The sequence below is a fragment of the Pogoniulus pusillus genome, chromosome 11 (genome assembly GCF_015220805.1).
Source record: "Pogoniulus pusillus isolate bPogPus1 chromosome 11, bPogPus1.pri, whole genome shotgun sequence".
NCBI classification, from domain to species: Eukaryota; Metazoa; Chordata; class Aves; order Piciformes; family Lybiidae; genus Pogoniulus; species Pogoniulus pusillus.
Genome location: NC_087274.1, coordinates 7,428,740 through 7,452,872, shown reverse-complemented (window position 1 = coordinate 7,452,872; position 24,133 = coordinate 7,428,740). Strand labels below are relative to the sequence as shown.

Sequence of the window (24,133 nt, the reverse complement as noted above, 5' to 3'; positions counted from 1 at the left end):
CAAACTTCTCTGCAGTAAGCAGCTCAGGGCCCCTCAGCCAGGCTCAAGGATGGGTAGCAGGACTGCCTGAAGGGAGGCTATAGCCAGGTGGGATTGCTCTTTTCTCCCAGGCAACCAGCAACAGAACAAGGGGACACAGTCTCAAGTTGTGCCAGGGGAGGTCTAGGCTGGATGTTAGGATGAAGTTGTTGCCAGAGAGAGTGATTGGCATTGGAATGGGCTGCCCAGGGAGGTGCTGGAGTTGCAGTCCCTGGAGGTGTTCAAGCAAAGCCTGGCTGGGGCACTTAGTGCCATGGTCTAGTTGATTGGCCAGGGCTGGGTGCTAGGTTGGACTGGATGATCTTGGAGGTCTCTTCCAGCCTGGTTGACTCTATGATTCTATGATCCCCTACCATCCCACACCCCTGGTTCCAGTGCTCCTAGCATGGCATTAGCATGGCAGCTGCCCCATCCCAGATGCTGAAGTGTCTCTCCCCAACCCTGTGCCTCATCTCATGGGCTCGATAAACATCTGTTGCCATAGAGACTTGCTCGCTGCCTTCCTCGCATCGGCTTCACCCGAGATGAAACAGGAGACGCACGCTCCGCTCGGGAAAACAGGAAGAAAATGTTTGGCTGGAAACCGTGCTGGGGGTGGGGGTCAGGCCGGCAGCAGGCAGCGAACACAGCCCGGCAGCGAGCAGCAGGGAGGCTCCGAAAGGGGAGCCACACACAAACGGGCTTTAGAATAATAATCACAGTAAGAGCGCACAGGAACTTTCCCAGAGATCCTGCTGGCGACCTTGGGACTTTCGGCGCAGGTCAGCACATCCGTGCCCGCTCTGATAGGCGGCGGCAGCAGCAGCCTGCTGGGCTCTGAAGGTGGTACCACAGAGATCCCCGCGGCCAGAGCCTGCAGAGCTCATCACCCAACAGTGCCAGGATCTGCACGCCTATGCCAGGGTTCTTAGGGCGCCCAGCGGTCAGCTGCAGCTGAAGCAAAGCAAGATGATGGCAAGGCTGGTCCCGGTCTAGTTCACAGTCTCAGGGAGGCATCGTGGAGTTTATGGAGATCAGCCTCCTGGTGGGAATCCTCACCTGACAGCTGGTTTTTGCCTTGGCTGTAAACGGGGATTTAGCTCCTGATTCATGAGACAGCGTTTCAGTGGGACAAGGCTCTGTCAGAAAAGTCTCCTATAAGGTAGGTACTGCTCTGGCTGGAGATTGAACTCTGCCACAGCCCTGCAAGGAAGATTTCCTGCCCCTTGAAATTGCACAGTTTGCCTTTCAGTGTACCCTGACTCCACCACCTCCCTGGGCAGCCCATTCCAATGCCAATCACTCTCTCTGACAACAACTTCCTCCTAACATCCAGCCTAGACCTCCCCTGGCACAACTTGAGACTGTGTCCCCTTGTTCTGTTGCTGCTTGCCTGGCAGAAGAGACCAAGCCCCACCTGCTGCACCCTCCCTTCAGGTAGTTGTAGCCAGCAATGAAGTCTGCCCTGAGCCTCCTCTTCTCCAGGCTGCACACCCCCAGCTCTTTCAGCCTCTCCTCATAGGGTTTGTGTTCCAGGCCCCTCACCAGCTTTGTCACCCTTCTCTGGACACGTTCCAGCACTGCAACATCTCTCTTGAATTGAGAGGCCCAGAACTGGACACAGGACTCAAGATGTGGCCTGACCAGTGCTGAGTACAGGAGAATAACCTCCCTTGTCCTACTGGCCACACTGCTCCTGATCCAGGCCAGGATGCCATTGGCTCTCTTGGCCACCTGGGCACACTGCTGGCTCATGTTCAGCTACTATCTACGAGTACCCCCTGGTCCCTTTCTTCCAGGCTGCTCTCCAGCCACTCTGTCCCCAGCCTATAGCGCTGCTTGGGGTTGTTGTGGTCAAAGTTTAGAACCCTCTCCCCTCTCTCTAGCTTTGCTGCTGCTCCCCTGAGTGTCCACCCACCTACAACAAAATCCAGGATTTGAAGAGGGCTACAGGAGAGCTGGAGAGGGGCTTTGCACAAAGGCAGGTAGTAGTAACAGGATTGAGGGATAATGGCTTCAAAGTGATTAGACAGTTTGAAGATTAGACATTAGGAAGAAATTCTTCACCACCGTAGTGGTAAGGCACTGGAACAGGTTGCCCAGGGAAATTATGGAGGCTCTAAGCTTGGAAATATTCAAACTCAGGCTGGATGGGTCCTTGAGCAATCTGGCTTATGGCAGATGTCCTCGCCCATGGCAGGGGGCTAGAACTAGACGATCTTTAAGGTCTCCTCCAACCCAAACCGTGCTAGGACTCCATGAAAACCTGCTGGGACTGGACCTGGCTCCTGCTCCAGTTTTCGTCGTCTGGCTCCGCCCCGCCGGTCCCGCTGCAGCACCAGCGGGTGGTCCGGCCGGGTGGTCCGGTGCCCTGGGTGCAGTACCGACAGCTGGCGGGCGGTGGCTCCCGAGCCGCACTCACTGCCCGGTGCACCGCCAGCAGAGACCGGGACCGGCGGAGCGGGACACCGCTGACGATAAAACCCTGGCCAGGAGCACCTCGCTGCCCGCAGTTACTGGTCGCTCGCCCGGTCCCGGGCCAATAAACTGCAGCCCGGTCCCGGTGTGAAAGGTCTCGGAGGCTCCTATGGGGCAGAATCCGCTTCCCGATGCTACCCGATAACAACACAAAGCTGAAGCTCCATCGCGACCTTCCTCTGATATCGGCTGAGCCCGGGGTGCTTCCAACACGCAGCATCCATTGCAGCTCTGGCTGCACTGGACTGGACACAAGGAGGAGGTTTTTCACGCTGAGGGTGGTGAGACACTGGCCCAGTATGCCCAGAGAAGTGGGAGATGCCTCATCCCTGGAAACATTCCATGTCAGGTTATCTGGGGCTTTGAGCAACCTGATGTAGTTGAAGATGTCCCAGCTCACTGCAGGGGGGGTTGGACCAGACAACCTTTAAAGGTTCTTTCCAATCCAAACCAGTATGTGGCTCTATTCTGTGATTCTATGAACACGCAGGTTTCCCCAACTGATGCCCTGCTGATTCACACCACACACTTCAGTTTTTCAGCCCTTGACTCTTCTTGGACAGCACAGCCCTGGAATGCAAAGTGCTTCCCAGTCCCAGGCCATGGCTGTGAGGAGACAGAGAGAGCTGTGACAGCCAAAAGCAGCTCTGACCCCCTGCTCCCCAGCCCAGCACCAGTCACCCTCCCAGCCTCTTCTCAGGCTGGAATCCAGAAGACACTCTCCAACTTTGCATGTCCTCTGAGCCCTTCCCAGCCCTTCTCATTGCACCTCATACCTCGTACACTTCCACCATGCAACACTGCCTCCGTTTAGCCAAGAGAGAGCCCTGTCTGGCCATGCTGGCAAATCCAGCAGCAGCTTGTGCTAGTGGATGAGGCTGCTGGCCTCCACTAAGCACTGCACCTCCCTCCTCCCACCCTCCTGTCCCCGAGTAATTCATTCCCCACCACCCCCCTCTCCAGGGCTGGGGGTCACGCAGCAGGGAGAGCCCCGCTCTGTATTGCATCCCAATTTGCTATGCATTTCCAGACCATTTGCTTCCCTTTCTTTTTCCTGCCCTAGAAAGACGCTGGCTGCCCAGGGGTCCCAACTGCTCCAAGACGGTAACAGAGCAACAAACATATCCACACACCTATTTATTTATGGCAGACACACAGTCTGCAGGAAGATTGCTGCTTCTTGAAATGCCCAGCCCGGGGGTGGCACGTGACTCTACAGTTTCTGCACATGGCCATGGCATGTTCTGTGGTCACCCCATCCTGCTATGGTCACCCCCATCCTGCAAGCTGCAGAGTTCCACACCCAGCTGCACAAATGATATGCAGATCTCTCTGCTTCCATTGGCTGATACCTTGGGAAAACAATCACAGTTTGCCCACAATAAACATGGCTACCGTGGCTCAGCTGCTTCCCGGGCTTTCCCCATCTTCATTCTTTGAATGTCACTACACTTTACAGCCCCCCTGAAAACCCTGTCACTATTAACTCTGATCCAGGAGAGCCCATGGAAGGAAGTGTGGAGGAGGCATCCCTGCCAATACTCCTTCATCTGGTGGATCCAGGCATGAAGACAGGGACCAAACATATTGTGGGAACAGTCATGGTCCTGACCTCCATCCCGTGGAGCTTTCTTTCTCCATCAGGCCCCAAGAAGTGTGCATGTCCCTCACTGCCAAGACAAAGCTTAACCCAACAGGCTATTTCTCCTCGTGGTGCCCAGCCTTGCCATGCTTCTTCCTGTAGTCCTGACAGGCTATTTCTCCTCGTGGTGCCCAGCCTTGCCATGCTTCTTCCTGTAGCCCTGACAGGCTATTTCTCCTCATGGTGCCCAGCCTTGCCATGCTTCCTCCTGTAGCCCTGGCCATGTGCCTGCTCCAAGCCCTCTCGCTGGCCAGAAGCACCATGAATTTTGCCAGGAACACCTGATCTTTCAGTGAACACCTTCTGACAGCAAACCTCCACCCCAGCGTGACAGCCCCCACCGACATAACTAGGGATACACTGCATTCCTGGGATGTCTGGCATACTTGGGAAGAGCTACCAAATTACGTTCCACCAGATAAGTTCAGGAGTTCTGAGTCTCGTTTTTAAGATGCCAAAGGTTTTCTCAGTGACTGCTGAGTTTATTGGCTCTGCTGTCACTTGGCTCGGCTGGAGCTGGGGAATGTGGCAGCCAAGCTATTTACTGCCTGCTCCCAAGTTTCTCTGGGAAGGTGAAGTCTCAGTCAGGGATGAAGAACACTGAATTCCGCCCAAAGGCATTGGCAGGGGGAGATGCAATTTCGGCAGCAGTGTGCTGGTATCTCCTCCTGCATCTCCTGGGGAGTCTTGACCCAGCCAGCAGCCTCTGCAGCAGCTCCAGCCAGCAAAACCCAGGGAAGTGCCCATCTGGCCAACTCAGAAGAAAGGGGACATCCCAGGATCTGTAACCCCTCACGAGGTTTTCCCTTGCAGCCCCAGCCCTCCTTGCCCTTGGTCCCACTACACAGCCGCAGGTCCAGGGGAGCTGGAGGCAGCAGCAGCAGAAGGCAGGAAGGCAGTGGCACAAGGCACTAAAACATCCTGAAATGCCAAAGAGAAAGCAGGGCAATGCTGGGCTGGCACCCCTGGCACTAGGAAGGGGCATGTAGCTATAATTTCAGCGAGATCATTTTGCTGTTGCCAAGCCCAAGAACAAACAGTCTGAACTGCAACATGGAAGCTCACAAGATTCTAACCTATAAACAGATGTAGGAGTTTTTTTATTTGCTTCCTGTTTTTGCAACTCTTCAAAGCCACAAGTTCAGGCTTTTTTAATGCTTAGAGTGATTTGTTCTCTTCCCTTTTCTTTACTGAGAAAAAGTGGTATTTTTCATTTAACCACACAGCTCCACTAAAGACATTGAATGTGAAACCTGTGACCAGCCTGAGGAAGGTGCCACCCTGGAACAGATGACAGTCAGGGCTAGTGTGCTCTGTGCTCCAAGGAGACACATGCAGATAGCTTCTAAACTACCCAAACTAATCTGCAGCTCCAAACTGGGGAGAACTGGCAGAAAACACAAAGCCCATCATGGCTCAGGTGCTGACCAGGGCCGGTTCCCAGTAAACCTCCAGGGATATAAAGGACATTTCCAGTTCTCAGAACCCTTTTTTCCTCCTGACAGTTGAAGGGATTTGGCTCCCCAGCAACATGAAGGTGTGAGCAGGGACACAGGCAGTGCTGGGGCTGCGCAACTGGAAATGAACTGGTCGAGGCTGGCCATGGAGGGTTGAGGACAATGCTGCTAGCACAACTCCTCACCAGGCACCAGCCTTCCAAATGTTGCCCACAGTCTCTAAAGAGACTTCAACACAAAGGGCTGCTCCCATGTCTGATCCCCAGCCTCTCTCAGGCTCAGCAAGCAGAGCTCCTCCACAACACCAGCCTCCTCTTCTCCATGCCAAGAAGGACCTTCCAAACCTGTGACCTCACAAGTTGCTCCAGATACCGGCACCAAAGGGCAGCTGGAGAGAAGAGCCCATCTGGCATCGCTTGACTAAGGACCCACTTCCCAGCAGGGCTCCTCTCTCGAGCTCACCCAGCATCACCTGAATCAGGGCCCATTTCCCAGTGGGGCTGGTGCCCTGCAGCTCCTGGTGGCTGGGTGAGCCCCACACGTTGCTTCGCCCCGGCACAGCGGTCACTCGAGCTGGGAATGCCGGACTGTGTGCACACACAGCTCATGAGCACCGAGACAGAAAGTCACACACATTTTTCCACTAAAATTTAAGAGGTGCTGCACACAAAGGGCAGAGCTGACAAAGGGTAAATGAACTCTAAAGAAAGCAGAAGTGCCACGCTGGGCTGCATTTCTGTGTCACCTTCAGTTAGAAAACGCTTCCAGCAGTTCTGCTCAACGAACAATCACAGCGATTGTAAAAAGGAAACAATAAAACGTGACAGCGCTCGACCCAGGACAATTACTCGGTATTGACCCAGCACCCCAGGCACATCCACCGTCCTACAGCCCCCGAGCCAGCCCCGCTCCGTTAATGAAGCCACTATTTTCTCCATCATGCTGGGTCTCCCCAGCAGCACCATTATCCCCAGCAGCAGGGCCAGCCCAACGCACCAGCCTGCAGCTCAAAAGAAAAAAAGGCTTTTCCTAAACCCAGCATCGCTTACCGGAGATGGCACTGCCGGGGGTCTGCGTGAGGCCCCAACGCCCAGGACACCCCATTGCCCGTCCAGGTCCCACTCAGCCCACTCAGCACGTTGCGGAGACCCCGGTGTCGGGGCTATAGAAATTCATTCCCCGCTGGCTCCTGCACGGTTAATCGCAGGCTGCGAGCCGGCGGTTGTGAACTCCCTGAGGTGCTGACTCATCTTCTTCCATGCCTGTAGAGCACCATATTTCACTGCTCCACGCCCACCGCGCCGTGCAGCAGCTCCGCACGCCGCCTTGCACGCCCCGGTGGCGTGCGGTGTCGCCCTCCGGTGTGGCCCCTCACCGCGGCTGTGGCCCGTTAGCACCGCACACGTTCGTTGAGAGTGGGGAGAGGATTCTGGGCCAGGCCATACCTGGCCGTGACACAGCGAGGTTGGTCATTGACGCAACTGCCACCCTCTGAGGACATTTTCCAATTTATTCCATTAGAGCCAACTATTCCACCAGCGAAAATAACGTGCCGCCAGCATCTGCTCCAGCCCGCACGGGGGACCTCCCGCTCCAATCCCACGCTTTGCCCCCAACGGAGACCCAGGTTGTCCAGGCAGCGGACCACGAGGCCCAGGTCGATGCACGCAGGACTAGGCAGGGAACCCCAAATTGTGCCGCCGAGCCCCCCTCCGTCCCCAACCCCGGTGCTGTCGACCCCCTCCGTAAACTCCCCCCAACCCCGCGCTGCCCAACATCTCTCCCCACATCGCCCAGCATCACTGCCCCGTAACGCCCTCCCCCAGTTATGGAGCCCCTTCCCACGTCACCGAGCCCCCATCTCTTCCCTACCAAAACCCTCCCACACTGCCCACACCTCCCCCTCCGAGCTCGCACACACACACCCAGGGGGACAAAGCCCCGGGCTGGGCCCGTCCCCATTGTCCCCCATTGTCCCCGCTCCGGCCGGGCAGCGGCCACTCCCTCCCTCCCTCTCCCCCCCGCGGGCAGGAAGAGGAGGGGTCGCACACAGACAATGCCTACCCCCACTCCCCGCCCTCCGCTCCCCATTGGCCAGCGGGGAATTTGGGGAGTCCCCCCCAACCCCCTCCACCCTCACCCACTCCCCTCCCCGCCGGGAGCGCGCACGCTGTATTGTGCCGGGGGGGAGGGGGGCGCGCGCGGAGGATGGGGGGGGGGGAGCGGGTGCGCGGCCGGCGTCGGGAGCGCGCCCGGGGGGCTCCCCTTGTGTGTGCGTGTGCGCGGGGCCGGGGCCATGGAGGAGCTGAGCAGCGTGGGAGAGCAGGTCTTCGCCGCAGAGTGCATCCTCAGCAAGCGGCTGCGCAAGGTGGGACCCCACACACCCCTTTTTCCCCGGCAGCCCCCACAGACCCCCGGCAGCTCCCCAGCCGCCGTTAACCCGCCTCTCTCCGTCTCTCTCTGTAGGGCAAACTCGAGTACCTGGTCAAGTGGCGAGGCTGGTCCTCCAAGTGAGTGGGGCTGCGCGGTGCGAAACGGAGCGGTGCGGGGGTGCCCGGTGTGGGGGTGCCGCCCGGCCGGCCCCTTTTGTTCGGGTCGCACTGCTCCTTTTGTTTACAAATAAGCGCGGCCGCGGCCCGGCCCTCCACCGCCACCGCGTGGGGCTCCGCTCCCCCCCCCACACCGCCACCCCCTTGTCCCCTCCCGCCAGCGGGCCGGGTAACCCCACTCTGGAGCCTGTCCAACACCCCCTACCAGGCGGCCAGGCACGAGTCTCCCGCGCGCCCGCCCGTTGAAACCGGAGCTCTCCTGGGATGCTCGAGGCTTGGCTAGGCTCAGCTCGCTTCGCCCCGCGGCGGCGTGGTCGCTCTCTTCCCGGTTTACTTCCCCAGGCTTCTTCCCTGCCCACCCTACGGGGACCTGATCCCTGTTGCGCAGTTACCCCCGGTTCCACTTTTTTGGGGCTGCCCTCCAGTTCCCTGTTGCAGAGATGCCCCGGTACCCGCTGGGCTCGGTGACCGATGCTCGGTCCCGGGCAGCGCAAAGGGCCCGTTTGTCCTCGAATGAACTCCCCCGGTGCTGGGCCGTTAACGGGAGCGGTGGGGAGCACCAGCCCCCCACTCTTGCCCAGCCTGTGTCTTCTGTTTCAGGCACAACAGCTGGGAGCCCGAGGAGAACATCCTTGATCCAAGACTCCTCCTCGCTTTCCAAAAGAAGTGAGCAAACGATAAATATTTCTAAGCAAACGATAAAGTCAATTAAGTTCTAATTGGCTGCGCGTGCGGTGGGAGTTGTGGAAACAACAGGCTGAAGCCCGCGGTGCCTTTTGTGGCACAGCCCTTTTGTTCATCTCCTGGAATCGCCGCTCAGGTCCACCTCAGACGGCTCTCCTGGGCTGGGGAAACAAAGAATTTATGGCCCCACTCACAATCTGTTTTTGTGCTGGTTGTACAATGGGACCAGCAAGACCTTAGGCTCCGCAGTCACAGCCTTGCTGTACTTGTGGGGTGTCTGCAGGCCCTGGGAAAGCAGATGGCACCTGGGTACAGACAAAATAGTGAGCTCGGAGGGCACCAAAATGTGCTGTGAGTGAGAAAGTAATGGGTGGAAGAAAATGGTGTCCTTGGTCAGAGGCAGGACTGCTGCCCAGAGCTGAGCTGAGCCTGGCTATTCTGCAGCTTTGCAGACCAGGAATATGGAACAGACTGCCCTGTGCAGTCGCCATCCCTAGAGGTGTTCAAAAAATCTAGGTAGATGTGGCACTTCAGGACATGATTTAATGTGGTGCTGGGCTGACAGTTGGACTTCATGGTCTTAAAGATCTTTTCCAGCCTTAATTGTTTTATGATTTTATGGAGGTAAAAGAAGCAGCCAGCTGGCTACAGTAAGCACAGCACTGCCAAATATTTTGAATTTATATTACATAAAAATCATTAAAGTGTGTGATAGGATTTAGTTGTAACTTGTTCCTGAATCCATTTTCTCAGTGGGGCCTTGTGCTCAGTGCAGGCAGCAGCATGGCATTTAAACCACCACATGTGCCACAGACCAACACTGTCCTTTTCCAACCAGAGAGCTGCAAAACAGTGTTGTGACCTGAAATTCTTCCAGTATCTCCACCTTGGGCTCTGCCTAGCTGCCAGCCTGGGCCACCATGTCCAGACCAAGTAGTGCAGGAGAATCAAAACAAGCCCAGCAAAGGAGACTCTGTGGAGTTGCCAGGAAGTGTGTTAACTTCTGTCCCGCATGGTGGCTGGGTGCTGTGAGCAGAGGGGAAGCTCGGCTCTGCGAGTGACTAAGCGAGGGCAGAGTTGGAGTGGATGCTTCTGCTTGGTGTTGTACCAGAAAACTGCAAATCTTGCCGTGAATGAGAAGAGTCACTGCTCCAGGATGGGTAATGCCACGCGGTTCCAACTGCTGGAAGCTTCATGTGATGTGGATGCTGTTGTAGCAAGCAGCAATGTGGGCAGGGATAGGAGAGCAGTGTTGCAAACCCAGCCTCAATTTACTCAGCACAAGACAAGCTGGGAGTTACTCTCAGGGGGGACATTATCAAAGTCAATGCCTATCTGAAAGGCCTCTGACAGGCACCTGTGAGACAAAGGGACCAGGAAAGTCCTGCATGGCAGAGGATTTTTATTCTGTGAGCAGTTTGATACGTGTGTTTCAGTCATCCATGCAGGTCAATGTCATGCTGTGTGCAAAAGAGTTTCTCTTTCCTTTCACCTCTCCTCCAACAAATGAGGGCAGGTACCTGCTGCTGAGCCACCTGGGCACCCTGATGTCCAGATACCCGTCCTTGATCTACAGCCACCTTTTTTATAACTCTTTCTTCGCTTTGCAGTTTTTTCTTGCGTTACATCACACTTGCAACCTGAGTGTTCCAGTGACCTGTGCTGGGCTCATGGGGTAAATGGTCCAGGTAGTACGTGGTGGAGGTTGTACTGCACAGGTCTTAGGTTTCCATACAGTTCTTGGGACTTTTTTGCTGCACTGAAGTGTGATGTACCCATAGCAGTGTGGGTTCAAGTGATGTGCTAGGAGCCTGTAAGATCATCACATGTTGGTAGGGGTTGAGGACACCTCCCAGATGCTGTTCAGGTGAGCTGAGCCTTCAGCATCCCAAGCAAGAGAGTTTTTAATGACAGAAGAAAGGAAGAAATGAAAGTGATTTTTGGATGTGTTTTCTTCCCTGCAAGCAGTGTCTTTAATCATTGTTTTTTCAGGGAGCATGAAAAAGAAGTACAGAATCGGAAGAGGGGCAAGAGGCCCAGGGGGAGGCCCAGGAAACATGTGGTGAGTCCCAGTGGTGGTGGAACTCCAAGGCCATGATGGCATTGGAGGCATTGTAGCCTTGGAAGGCACCTGCATGTCTGTCCAGAGTGAAGGGTGTAGTGAATGTTTGACCTCGGGAGGGTGGTGAGGACGCAAGGACTCATTGTTGTCTGCAGACCATGCGTCAGGGGCTTTGCAGTGATGGATGTGTGGATGAGGATGCTTGTGAGGAGGACACCTTCAATGCTGCTCTGGCAATGGCATAGGAGACAGTTCCCTCACACCAGGATCCTACTGGGTATTGAAGCCTGCTCAGTTTTGTGCAGCACTCTCTCTAACTCATTTCACGTCTAAGGGCAAGCGGGGAAGGAGCCCATGTCTGAGGCATGTGGCCAGGCAACGCTGCAGAATCTGCAGTGCTCACAGTGGTTCTTTGGTAATTTGTGTTAAATCTTTTTCCTGTCCCTTTCCATTGCTTCCCAGGAACCAGAGATGCCTACAAAAACAGCTAAGTCAAGTAGCTCCTCTTCCTCCACATCCTCCTCTTCCTCCTCCTCGGATGAAGAGGATGAAAGTGACCTGGAAGCAAAGAGAGGTCCCCGCAGCAGAGAGTCTCACCCAGTACCACAGAAGAAAGCTCAGATCCTGGTGGCGAAGCCTGAAATGAAAGACACTTCCAGGAAGAAGCGTGGGAGGAAACCTCTTCCCCCGGAACAGAAAGCAGCTCGAAGGACTGTGAACCTGACAAAGGTGCTGAAAACGTCCCGGAAGGAGGTGGGTGGCAGTGCCAAGCTGATGGGGAAGCTGCAGCCCCAGCACAGCTCACAGGGCTCAGGCATGGCCATGCTGAAGGACTCCCCAGGCACCTTGGCTGGACTCAGCTCAGGGAGTTCATCTGCAGAAAACCTGCCCAACATGATGAAGAGTGGCTCCACAAGCCCAAACCGGGCCCAGATCAGCTGGCAGAGCTCCATTGTGCACTACATGAACAGGATGTCCCAAAGCCAGAACTCAGCAGAGACCTCTCCCCTAAGCAGGTTGGCACTGAAGTCACAGGCATCCAGCAAGAGCAGCTTAGGCCTGGACTTAAAAATGAGGAACCAGAAAGGATCTGGGGAACTTGGGCTGAGCACACAGGGACCCAAGACCACGAAGGCTACTAACAGTGGTGCAGGAGGGGACCAGAAGTCAGGGTTTGCTGCAGGAGGTCAAATGCTGCACAATGGCAACAAGACACCATCAAGCTCATCTGGGGCTGGCAACCAGCAGGCCTCTAGCCAGGAGCTGAACCTCCAAGCTCTAAACTTGCAGAGTGTCAAGAATGGGGTGAGCACAGCTGGAGGGAGCAGCCTCCCTCGGCACCTTTGCAGTGCCCTATCCAAAGGCTCTGGCAGCAGCACAGCAGCCAGCACAGGTGCTGGGGGCCCAAAGGGCAGCACAGCGGGGGCCGGGTTGAATGCTGCCAATGCCAGTGCACGCTCAGGGGGGGATGGTGGCAAGAATGAGAAGCAGACACACCGAGCAGGTGACAGAGACTTGGCCAAAAGTGGCACAGCCAGCACACAGGAGGGGCACACAGCCACGGAGAACCGCAAGCCGGCCGCCCTCTCCGAAATAAGCACAGGTGACGAAACCAGCTCCGATTCGGACCGGGATTCAGCATCGTTCCCAGGGGTGGGTCAGAACATGTCTGTCTCTATCCAGACCAGCCAGGACTGGAAACCCACCCGCAGCCTGATTGAGCATGTCTTTGTCACCGATGTCACTGCTAACCTGATCACAGTGACGGTCAAGGAGTCTCCCACCAGCGTTGGGTTTTTCAACCTACGGCAATACTGAGCGCAGGAGTGTGAGAGGAGGGAGAGCGTCCTTCAGCCTCACCCTCAGCTTTGCCCAGCTCTTCTACCAGGTTTTTCTTTCTTCAAGAGAACACGTGAGACCTGCTGGGACTCGTGTCTAGAGCAGCTTGAGAAAGACACGGTGAAACCTGCTCAGAACTGTCAGCAGGTCAGCGGATCCCTCCCGGCTTCTCCCTGTCCTCTCCTGGTCACTGCCCCAAACTGGTACCATTCTCCAGAGGCAGGGGGAACGGTGCTGCTGGGGGTGACAGACTGGCAAGTTTTGAGCCAGGCTTCACTGTACGCTGGTTTCTTTGCTTCACAGCTTGAAACAGCAGGAGACAAGTTCTGTGGCTCTCTGGCAGCAGGGAGATGGTGTGGAGCTGCCGTGGGCCAAGGTCATGTTTGGCGGAGGAAAAGTCCATCCTTTCCTTGGGGTCCCCAGAATCTGTTTGTGAGATATGGGGAGTTGCAAGTCAATCCAAATGAGGCAGCCACTGCTCCCAGCCCTGGAAGGGCTGCTGGGGAATGGTTGCTTATGGGGGTTTTTCAGGGTATGTTCAGCCCAGCCACCCCCCTGGGCAAGGTCACGTCCAATGATGGTGAAGCCCACAACGTTTCTGTTGTGGTTTCCAGCTGATAGGAGAACATTGTTTACATTTTTTATTAAGGAAAATCCCTTTTTTTTTTTCCTTTTTTTTTTTTTTTTTTGAGGGGGTGGGGAATAAACCCAGCCTAGGGAAGCCTCAATCCTGGATGCCACTGATGAGATGGGCATCAAAGGTGCCTCTATCAGAGCCAGGGGCTGCTGGCAGTGGGTACCTCCTTGTTGCACTGGGAGGGTCCTGCCCTGGGAGCCACTGGCTTTTTTGCAGAGGACATGACTTTCAGAGGAAAGTGAAGCCCAAATTGCTGTGCAGCCCAGGGAGCCCCAACCACTGCTCCTCTGCTTTTTCCCAGCATCACCAGCATCTCCCCAACCTGATAGGCAGTTTCCAGGCACTCGGAGGGACCAAGCCGGGCAATGTTCTTTTAAGTCTTGCAGAGCACATGGACCCCTCCAGCAGCAGGTAGGTTGGTGCTTAGGCTGCTCAGTTCTCCAGGGTTGGTGCTGTGTTGAGTTACAACACAGCACCCAGGCAGAGCTAGGGATCAAGCCCTCCCTGCTGGGAACCTATCCAGAGCCAGCCCTGGATGCTCACTGGGTTGGACTCCCACTGACCATCCATGTTTCTCTCCAGCTGAAGGGCTCAGAAGCTGGTTGAGAACACCTGTATGGGTGGTCTGGAGCAGGGAGAAGGGGCAGGAGAAGAGAGGGAGATGGGACACAGCCAGACAGTGGCAGGAGTCCCTTGGAAGGAGCTGGAGGGCCTGTAGGAGCCCATTTGCCTTCAACCTGCCAGCCTGTGCCATTTGATGTGGGGTTCATTTTAGATTGTAATTGCATCCCATAATGACTTTTTTTACAGAGGTCTCTTTCCCTGCTGTAGATTCTCTTACAAGCCAAAATTAGCAGCGGTAGTTCAGGCAGAGTTTAGTAGCATTTGAGGTCATTTAAGCTCTGTTAATGCTGGACTCCTCAGGGGAGCTATGAAGCTTGCAGTCTGCCTGGCCTCAGTGTGTGGTTTGGGCTGTCCCATCAGCATGGCTGCTCAGTGTGTGTGTGTGAAAAGGTTCCACTTCTGGAGTAACTTCCTGCCAGGTGACAGACCTGGCACAAAGAAGCATCTCACTGCTACAGGCAAGGGCACTCATAGTGTCATCACACACGGGGGTGTAGAGATAAATGGACCAAAATGGGCACACAGATACTTCTGTCCCCTCTAATTATCAGTCCACTGCAGTCATGTTCACTGTTGCTGGCTGGGAAACTTCTCAGGGAGGATGAAAAGCCCATACCGGCTGCATGTGCTCCTGGCTGTCTAAAGGGTGTATGGCTGCTCCCTGAGATTCAGCTGCAGCAGGTTCCTGTGCTGCAGAAGTGCTTTCCCTTAGCTTTCTCTTTAATGCCCAGCCATGATTTTGAGTTTGTTGTGGGCAGAGCTGAGTGTGACATCCTGAACGGGCCAACAACATGCCAGTGAGCTGGGGCAGGTGAAGATAAATGGCTTGCCTTGCAGCAGGACCTGTGCAGGCTTCTCAGCCAGTTCCAGTTCTGCCCCAGTGTGACCAGGCAGCCTTGAATGTCACTTTGGCATGGTGTCAGGCAGCCTGGGGCAGAGGCTTTGCAGAGGACTGGGGCAGCTCCGATCTGCTGCCGGTCACTTCTCCCAGCAATGCACTGTGCATTGTTCTGCCGGGCAAAGAGCCGGGAGGAGAGGAGGGAATATCCGTGGAGGAGGTTCCCAAGGATGGAGTTTCTGTCAAGCTCCACGATGCCAAAATGTCACGGTCTGTGCTGTTTACCTTCTAGTCTTTAACTTTGCCAAATGAGCTACTGTTGCTTTGAACAGTCCAAGGAAACCTTGGCCTGTGTTAGCAGAAACAGATGCTCCAGGCATGGTCTCTGCTGGATGTGCTTTTTTTTTGTGCTGGGAATGTGAGCGGTTTTTTTTTTGGGGGGGGGGGAGGGGGGAATCAAGGAATTTGGGAGCAGCGGGGTAATGCTCTTCCTCACACACACCAAATGTTTGCTACTCGGCCTTTGCAAATCCAAACTGAAAGACGATGTGCCTTTCGGACCGTCCGTATCAGCCTCGTCTGTGGCACCGGTCCCACCACAGGTTTGTGCCTATGCAAAGCAGGGTGGTCACAGGGTCCTGAGGATAACTGTGACTGATGGGGCAAGGTGCCCTGGTCTGCAGTGGGGCACTCAGCTGTCACGCAGAACCCTGCTGCAGGTGAGGGATGCCCACAGAGGGGATGCCAACCAGGCAGGTAACTGCTCTTACCTCAGTTGGACATGTCTCCAAGAGGAAACGGGCATCTGAGGATGCTACAAGAAGGGGCTGGGCACCAAGTGTCCACAGAGGGTGCTCCAGGAGGCTAGTCATGTCAGTGGGTGCTGTGCTGGCTCCATGCCAGCTCCAAGGCAGCTGCTCCTTCCAGAGCCCCCATGAAATCACAAACTTGTTTCTCCAGGCAGAGGCTTGCTTCTGCCTCCCGACCTGGGCTTGTCCCCAGGGGAACTCAATGGTGAGCACTACCCTGCGTCACCCACCCCTTCTCAGACGTGTCCCCTCATGCTAGCAGCAGGACTCTGCTGTCACTACTTGCTATTGTGCCTTTTGCTCACCAGCTGGTTCAATTCCAAAGGTCTAAGGATGGTGAAAATGATAATCTAGTGAATTTTTTTCTGACCTCTGCCTCCTCCTTGCGTCCTTCCCCAGCCCCTTTCTGACCTCACAGTTCAGGATCTGGGCTCTCCCAACAGCACTGGGGTGTCTGTGAGCGGTTCCTGTTGGAGTTTGCCTCTCAAAGGCACGTTATGTGAGTGATTTACTGTAATCTTTTTGTGGACAGGGGTTGAAAGCCAGTGCAGACCCCGTTTACCAGTCAGAACCATTAGCATTCAAAGTCTACTTTTCTTTCTCTCTCTTCCTTTCTTCCTTTCTTCCTTTCTTCCTTCCTTCCTTCCTTCCTTCCTTCCTTCCTTCCTTCCTTCCTTCCTTCCTTCCTTCCTTCCTTCCTTTCTTTCTTTTTCTTTCTTTCTTTCTCTTTCTTTCTTTCTTTCTTTCTTTCTTTCTTTCTTTCTTTCTTTCTTTCTTTCTTTTCTTTCTTTCTTTCTTTCTTTCTTTCTTTCTTTCTTTCTTTCTTTCTTTCTTTCTTTCTTTCTTTCTTTCTTTCTTTCTTTCTTTCTTTCTTTCTTTCTTTCTTTCTTTCTTTCTTTCTTTCTTTCTTTTTCTTTCCTTTTTCTTTCTCTTTCTATTTCTTTCTTTTTCTTTCTTTTTCTTTTTCATTCATTCTTTCTTTCTTTCTCTTTCCCTTTCCCTTTCTTTCCCTTTCCCTTTCTTTCCCTTTCCCTTTCTTTCCCTTTCCCTTTCTTTCCCTTTCCCTTTCTTTCTCTTTCCCTTTCTTTCTTTCTCTTTCCCTTTCTTTCTTTCTCTTTCCCTTTCTTTCTTTCTCTTTCCCTTTCTTTCTTTCTCTTTCCCTTCTTTTCAAACCCAAGTTTGAGTTTGCTGCTATAGGTTGGAGCGTTCAGCCTTGTGTCCACCAGCCAATTAAAGGTTTGTCACTTGTCATTTTCTAAGGGGGTTCCGATGTGGAAAGTCCTGCAGTATTTGTATATTGAATGGATATTTTCTCCAGGCATAATCTGGTTAAGCATACTTGTTGTTTTCCATTGGACTGGAAGAGGTGGCCCATTCAGCCATCTTCCCTAGAAACTTAGTCTATTTTTATATATATATTTTGTACCAAAACCAAAATCTTTAAAAAAAAAAAAGGCAAACCATCGACTGGAATTCCTGAAGGGATGGGAATAGTTTAGGGGAAGGGGGGGAAAGCTTGGTTTGGGATGAGTTTCCCAGCTGGATGTGAAGGGCTTCAGAGCCGGTAAGAAAGTTTTGTGTTTTGGGGTTGTTTTGTTGTTTGGGTTTCTTTTTTTCCCCCCCTCCTGAAACAAATTGAGGGATGGGTGAAAACAAACAATTGTTCGTGTAACTTGTGCCAGTCACTGCTCTGATTTGTATGTTTTAATTAAAGAGAGAGCCAAATCGTTCCTGTATGACACTTATAATTGCTTTAAACTACAGCTGTTTGTTTGCTTTTATTTTCCGAGAACAAAAGTTTGGGAGATGTTATTACCCTGGGAAAGTGTTAAGGGCTTTGTGGAACTGGATGGGCAGCCAGCCTGCCAAGCAATGGGGCTGGGGGGGAGCCACACTCCCCACCCCCGGCGAGGCCCCAGCCGCCTTCCAAGCACCTCACTCGCGTTTTGTGTGGTGGGTCCTAGTGTGGACCAACTGCCTCCGGGCTGCTTTTAATTTATTTGCAGGCAAACACAGAGAGCCAGTCGCGTCGGGTGGGTGTGAAGGGTTGTTAGGTTGTTTTCTTTTGTATGACTTTTCCACTGCTTTTTTTTTTTTTTTTTTTAGGATATCAATAAATATTTTTTTTATACTTTTCAGTACGGTGTGATCACTGCTGTGGGGGCGACCCACTCCTCCCATACCCTCACGAGTACCGCTGCCTCGTTCCCCCCACTTCCCCGGGGCTACCACTGCCTTGTGAGTCGCGTCCCCACTACCCCGAGAGGATCTTGTGTCTCTGCCCGGAGGCTACAGCAGGAGCCCCACCATGGGGATGGAGAAGGCTGAGTGGGACCGCAGACGAGCAACCACCACCACCCCCCGAGGGTGCAGGCGAGACGCTGCGCACTTCGAGCCCTGGGCCCCGGCACGTACCGGGAGACAGTCGGGCTCCGCGGCGGGAGAGGGGATCAAAGGCTCCCAGCCCAGAAGCCTGCTTGGCCGCCCCGTGCGGGGCTTCGCCGCCGGGAAATAGCTGGAGTTAGCGCTGGGGGGAGTGGGTTTATGTATGTGTCTGCCAGCCGTTCGCCCTCCCGTGTCCCCCTGTCCCTCCACCCCCCTCCATCCCACCCGTCCCGGCGGGGCCCCGCCGTGGCCCGTGTGAAAGGTTCCCCCCTCCCCGCGGAGCCAGGGGTGAAAGCCGCCATTGTGCGGCCCTTTCTCCCGCTCCTCCTTGACACTCATTTTCCGCGCCCAGGCGCTGACAGCTCCCATAATGCGGGGTCCGCGCCTTTCACCCGGCCGAGCAGAAAAAGGAGGTTAATGAGGACATGGCTCGGAAAAAAACCCACACCAAAAACAGCACCCCCCGCACAATCCCCGCCGTCCTCCTCCTGCACGCCCCGGGGGCAGATCTGAATCCAAACGCCGGGCTTGCCGCGCCCCGGCCCGCACCCCCCGCCGCGCTGCCCGCCCCGTCGGAAATTTGGAACGGCGGCCCCAGAGCCGGGACCGGTACCCAGGAGGCAAAGCGTCACCCCCGGGGCTGCTCTGCGAGCGGAACCGCACCCGTCGCCCAATCTGGGCAGCAGCAGGAGCCCCGGAAGGTACCGTCCCAACTCTCCCCGTGGGCAGCCCAGACTCCTCCCGCCCCGTCAGGTGCTGGTCTCGCACAGCCGCGGCTCCCGGAGGCGATGCGAATATGGAAGGAATGAGGGATGCGCGACCGCACGCCCTTTCCGGGCCCCACCGCTCACCCCGCGATGCTCCGGGCCCGACCCCCCCCCCCCCGCTCCCTTCCCCCAGAGGTCACAAAAGGAAGACAGAGCCGTTTCTATTTACAAAGTATATATTTAAACTCACATAAAAAGCAGGTCTCATGGACATTCACGGCTGGCAGAAGACACGTAGTTAAGCTTCACTTCTGAGACTGAGATTTAGCCAAATCTTGGTTTTGTACAAGTCTTAGATTTAAATAATTCACACGCACACACACACCCCCACGCACGCACACTCAGTATATACGTCGCTATATACATACACACATATACACCCACATGTATGGTTTGCTCCATAGAGGTGTGTGTCAAGACGCACACAGATACACAGGGCCAGAGAAGAGCACACCAAATCCTCCCAACTGTCTCCTGGCAGGAGCACAGACGACTCCAGGCTCTTCCCCAACGGGAGGCATCCAACAGCCCCGGGAAAAGATGGGCAGCTCCATCCCATCATCATTCCTCTGACAACAGGCATGTACTTTGTTGGCGGCCCCTGGCACCAGCACTGAAACCAACACATTGGTTCTTTGTACAAACCAAGTTAAAAATCTCTAATTTTACAAAATATGCCTAAAAAAAAATGAAATAAAAGAAAGAAAACCAAACCAAAAGTAACAACAGACCTCACAGACATGGCTCCCTTTGTACAGTCAATAGAGCATCGTCCTGCCAGGCCATCTGACAGAGATCCCAAAACAAGCACAGGGAATGGGACCAAGCAAGGTGGAGCCGCAGATGGGCCCAACAGTGGAGGGTTGCTCTTTGCCCCATCACCCTTTTCAGCCCAGCAGCTCCCCAGTGCTGTCACCCCCCGTAAAGCTCCCCTCCCCAAATACCAGGAACCTTTGGGAGCTCGTTTCAGAAAGATGAAGATGACCTGGCCCAGCCCTAGCCAGATTTGTGCTTTCTAACCCAGAGAGATGCTCAGCCCAACATATCAGGATGGGGACACCTGCTCCACCTCAACCAAAATCACAACTCAGGGGAAGGGCCCCTTCCCCACCCAGGTCAGGCTTCAACCAAGCTGGGGGAGGAGGAGCAAGCAGAGCAAAGGGCTGCAGCCCACCACGTTCACCCCACAGCTCACTCCTGCTGCACTTTGTCCAGAGCCACAAAACCCCACAACCATGCCCTAGCCAAGCCCAGGAAGAAAACAATCAGGGTCCTCCAAAGCCAGGAGAAAGAGCACCAGAGAATCAACCAGAGAAAGCCACTCGAGGCACAGAGGAATATTTCACCTTTTGGCTATTGTTTAACTAGCCTTAAAAAAAAAATATATATAAAGGGAAATATTAATTGTCTCTGAATGCATAAAGGTGGCTCTGGGTTTTGGCAAAAATGTGGATATTACAAAACACTATCTGGAGTCTTCCAACAGCATGAAGCAAATTGTATTTTGGGGGGGGGGGAGGGGAGTGGTTTAAAATAATCACCATCATCATCACCCACTTTCTATAGCAGTATAAAGCCTCTAAATATGGGTAGTGACATGCTACCCTCCCAAACCTCTCTGGCATTTCAGGAATGTAAACAGAGGGGGGTTTTGTTAAGATTTTTGACTCTTTCTTAGTGTGTGGGGGATCAGAATCAAGCAACCAGACCCAAAAAAAAAAAAAAAGAAAACAGATTCTCAGCTCAGTCCTATCTCCCACAATTTGCTACGACAACTCTATTATAAAGTGCATTTCAGTATCACCCCTCTCAGGAACCTTTACACACGCAAACCTCCCCTTCCTTCGCAAAGAAAAGGTAATTCAAGTTAATACTCCCCTTAGAACGCTTTTAACCTTTTGATGGATTTCTGCCTCCCCCCCCCCACACTCCCCACCCCAACTCTGTAACAAGGTTATTTATTATTTTGTTGTTTTTAAGACTGGAAACGCCCCCTCCCCAACAACACTGTAAATTCAAGTGCTTAGTTCAGCTGTCAAGGGCAACAGTTCTGGATACAGCACACTTGATTGTACAAGCAACACCTTAAAAATCACAATCAAGAAATGAGGGAACCTTCGCCCTCTGAGAGGGGAAGGGGGGGGGGGGTGGTGTAACACTTTCCCCCTCTACCATCCATAGCATCATATGAAAAACACCAGTTTAAAAAAAACAAACCAAACAAAACAAAACCAAGCCCAAACAACAACAAAAAACAGAACATGATTAGCTATGAACATCGTTATGTACACCGCCTCCTGCAACAGATGCATGAACTCTGCTAGTTCTCAGTTTTATTGTCCTTTCTAAGAGCAACTGAGCAGTCAACTGTTGTCTCCATTTAAATAAAACAACTCAGAGTTGAAATATATATATAGATATATATATAAGCATTTTTTTTTCTTAAATAACATATTTACATCTAATAGAAAATATAACTCTAGAGATAATCTTTCCAACGAAATGTAAGACGTGGGAAAAAAATAAAAGATTAAAATTAAAATGAATGAATGAATTTAGGAGAGTTTCTAAATCCTCTCCAGGATCAGAAAAAAATAAAAAAGAAAAGAAAATCAAAAAAGAAAAGGAAAATAAAAGGAAAAATAAAATAAAATTTTTAAAAAAAAAAGGCCCACCAAGCTCTAACCAAGCTTTTGTCTGGATCTGAGTGAAGAAAATCCCAGCACCACCTCCAACAAACTCATCGCTTCTCTTTAAAGAATCCTTGGTCCGTGCTGCTCTCCTTGATGGTGACGGTCAAAAAGTTAGAGGTCACATCAGTTACCACCACCTTCTCCAGGTTGTTGAGAGAGGGGCTCCAGGATTCCTCCTCCGGGTCCCCCAGGATCCTGGAGACAGGGATCCTGGCGATGAGGGAAGGTCGCCCCGCCTGGCCCCCCACACCATCACGGTACAGGCTGCCCACACCACCTGGGCTCACCGTGCTGTGCAGGAGCTTGGGCCCGCCAGGATCCAGCCCCCCTTGCCCCTTGGGGTCCAGAAAGTCTGCCCGGTGCTTGGCCAACCGTGGAGGGTAGGTCTCAGCAGCTCCCAGCTTGGCACCCACCTCAGCTCGGTTGGGGCCGGGCAGGGTGCCGGGGAGGTCAGGGTCCTGTCGCCGGGCCAGCTGGATGACACTGTGTCCTGAACCAAACTTGGCCGCCCCTGCAGCTGCCTCCTCCATCTTCCTGGCCTTCAGGTAGTCTCCCACCTTGTCCCCTGGGTCCCCCAGTTTCCTCTTGGAGGCGTCCAGAGTCTCCGCCAGGTCCTTGTAAAGCTCTTTCCGGGGCTTTGGGCCTCTCTTTTTGGGGGTCTCCCCAGGTTTCTCCTCCACACGAATCACCCGGTCCCGGATGCCATCTGCCTTGGGGGTGCTGGTGCTGGAGCTGCCCTGTGGGGGCAGAGCTATGTTTCTCAGTCCTTCCCTAGCCCGGGACGTGGAGCCCAGCTCCTGGGGAGACCTGCCAGGATACGGCACCCGGATTCCCCGGGAAGAGTCACTGCGGAATTCATAGGTTTTGGCTTTTGCTTTTGCCTGGGCCTGCAAAAAAAAGACAAATCACCCGATGACTTGATTATCCTGCCAGCTAGCTGCGTAATCACACCTTAGGAGACAAGGAGACCCCTCTTCAAGGAGCACCCTTGGGGGCTGGAGAGGGATCCCCACTCCCCGCTACGGCACCGGCGCGTGCAGGGCTGCAGCCACCTTACCTTTAGCAGGAAGGTTTTGGGTTTGGGGCCTCGCTTTTTGGGCCCATATAGCTCCATTTCTCGCTCCCTAGAGGTGTTAAAAGAACCAAAGCTTCAATTCAGCATAGCTACAAGACAGCCACATCTTTACAAGCGCAACAGCTACAGCTAAGCAAAGGCCTTGTACCTCTCCTCAAAGGCTGCGAGCAGCCGGGCATCTAGGATGTTCTCCTCGGGTTCCCAAGTGCTGTACCTGAAGGCGGGGGGGGGGAGGCACAAGAGAGGAGGAAGAGTGTAAGGAGCCGAAGTGGGAAAATACTAAGTAACATTTAAAAATAAGGGGCATAAAGGAAAGGCCCCAAGTCCCCTTTCTGCTACAATGGGAGTGCAGGGTTGCAAACAGACAGCTCCGGTTCCCCCCCCCAGCAGACTATGGCCCAAAGGCCGACTTACTTCTGAGACCAGCCCTTCCATTTGACCAGATATTCCATCCGCCCCTGCAGATGCAAAGAGGTGGAAGGGGGTGGGAGAAGAAATAAAACATAAATATGCATGGAGGGAAAACCGCGATAAACGCCCGCAACAAAAGGTATGACCCGCAATTCCACGCGTGCAAGAAAACACGGGGGGTGCAAACACGCGAGGAGAGGGGATTGCATTACAAATACTGCAACCGTGATTGCAAAAAAAGGAGATTAAAAAGGCCGGGGTGTAGGGGGGGGGTGAGCGGGCAGCAGCAGAGCACGCCCGAGAGCACGGGCATGCGGCGGGGAGAAAGAGCCGCCCAGCCGCAACCGGGCCGGGGCTGGCGGCGGCGGGGCCCGGTGTAAAGGGTTGTGGGGGAAGGAAGAGTCGCGGCGTAGGGGGGGAGATGGAGGTTCGCGGAGGCGGTGATAAGGTGGCGGGGGGGGGCACTTACTTTGCGGATGCGGCGCTTTAGCAGGGCCTCGGCCGCGAAGACTCGCTCCCCGACGGCCGAGAGCTCCATGTTTACGCAGCACAGAGGCAGCCGCCAGCGCAGCCCAGACCATAATACTCCGCCCGCTGACGTCAGCGCCGCGGCACCCCCCCTTCTCCGTTCCTCCTCCTTTTTTTTTTAACACCCCCCCCCCTCGTTGTTGGAATATTCCGCCCGAACCGCATTGGCTCACGCCACCGGCCCGCCCAGCCCCGACGTGCGTCGCGTCCTCAATGAGCGACGGGGCGGGACGCGGTGGGAGGGGGGACACACGCCCCTTGGACACGCCCAGACACGCCCCTCCAAGCCACACACCCCTCTCTCCAGGGGTACCGATTTGGGGGGAGCACAAAGAAGCTCCCAGGAGGCGTCACCGTTCGCCCCGTCCCCGTGGCTGAGGAAAACGATAGCGGCTGGGGGGTGTCCTTTCTCCAGTTCTGCCTCGCGCGTCCCACTACTCGCTCCGCTGCTACGGAGGAGTGTGTATAGATGGCCGTCGTGATCACCCGTGGGAAAGCCCACGCTGGGTCTAACTCTCAATATACGGCTGTGGCTGCTCTCTGGTAAAGGAGATCATGTGGCTGCTTTGACTCGGGGTTCAGGGTCTCGACCGCCGTCGCGATCACGCGTGGGAGAGCCCACTGCGGATCTAACAAC

At 54.3% G+C, this 24,133-nt stretch overlaps 3 protein-coding genes across 7 annotated transcripts in view; 1 reads left to right on the top strand and 2 right to left on the bottom strand.

The window, feature by feature from the left end:
- The window catches only part of RBFOX3 (RNA binding fox-1 homolog 3), a 206,430-nt gene extending 199,570 nt beyond the window's left edge, over positions 1-6,860 (bottom strand). Inside the window, exon 1 of the mRNA XM_064150780.1 lies at positions 6,645-6,860. The gene's annotated coding sequence lies outside the window, so the exon portion shown is untranslated. The remainder of the gene's footprint in view (positions 1-6,644) is intronic.
- An 841-nt stretch (positions 6,861-7,701) lies between these two features.
- Positions 7,702-18,157, top strand: CBX2 (chromobox 2). 4 transcript variants are annotated; one of them, XR_010303958.1, is made up of 7 exons: positions 7,702-7,963; positions 8,062-8,105; positions 8,745-8,810; positions 10,821-10,890; positions 11,353-12,876; positions 13,668-13,777; positions 17,777-18,157. XR_010303958.1 is itself a non-coding variant. In XM_064150771.1 (5 exons), the coding sequence occupies exons 1-5, from the start codon at positions 7,892-7,894 to the stop codon at positions 12,706-12,708; spliced, it is 1,608 nt and encodes a 535-aa protein (XP_064006841.1). In that variant the 5' UTR covers positions 7,702-7,891; the 3' UTR covers positions 12,709-15,216. The 4 variants fall into 4 exon arrangements, 1 of the variants encoding a protein (XP_064006841.1); XR_010303959.1 differs by lacking the exon at positions 13,668-13,777; XR_010303957.1 differs by having other exon boundaries at positions 11,353-13,777.
- A 3,215-nt stretch (positions 18,158-21,372) lies between these two features.
- CBX8 (chromobox 8) lies at positions 21,373-23,584 on the bottom strand. 2 transcript variants are annotated; one of them, XM_064150769.1, is made up of 5 exons: positions 23,438-23,584; positions 22,972-23,015; positions 22,706-22,771; positions 22,540-22,630; positions 21,373-22,369 (listed from the first exon to the last, which is right to left on the bottom strand). In XM_064150769.1, exons 1-5 carry the CDS (start codon positions 23,504-23,506, stop codon positions 21,530-21,532), a joined length of 1,110 nt encoding a protein of 369 aa, XP_064006839.1. In that variant the 5' UTR covers positions 23,507-23,584; the 3' UTR covers positions 21,373-21,529. The 2 variants fall into 2 exon arrangements, with proteins under 2 accessions (XP_064006839.1, XP_064006840.1); XM_064150770.1 differs by having other exon boundaries at positions 22,540-22,606.
- Positions 23,585-24,133: the final 549 nt, after the last annotated feature.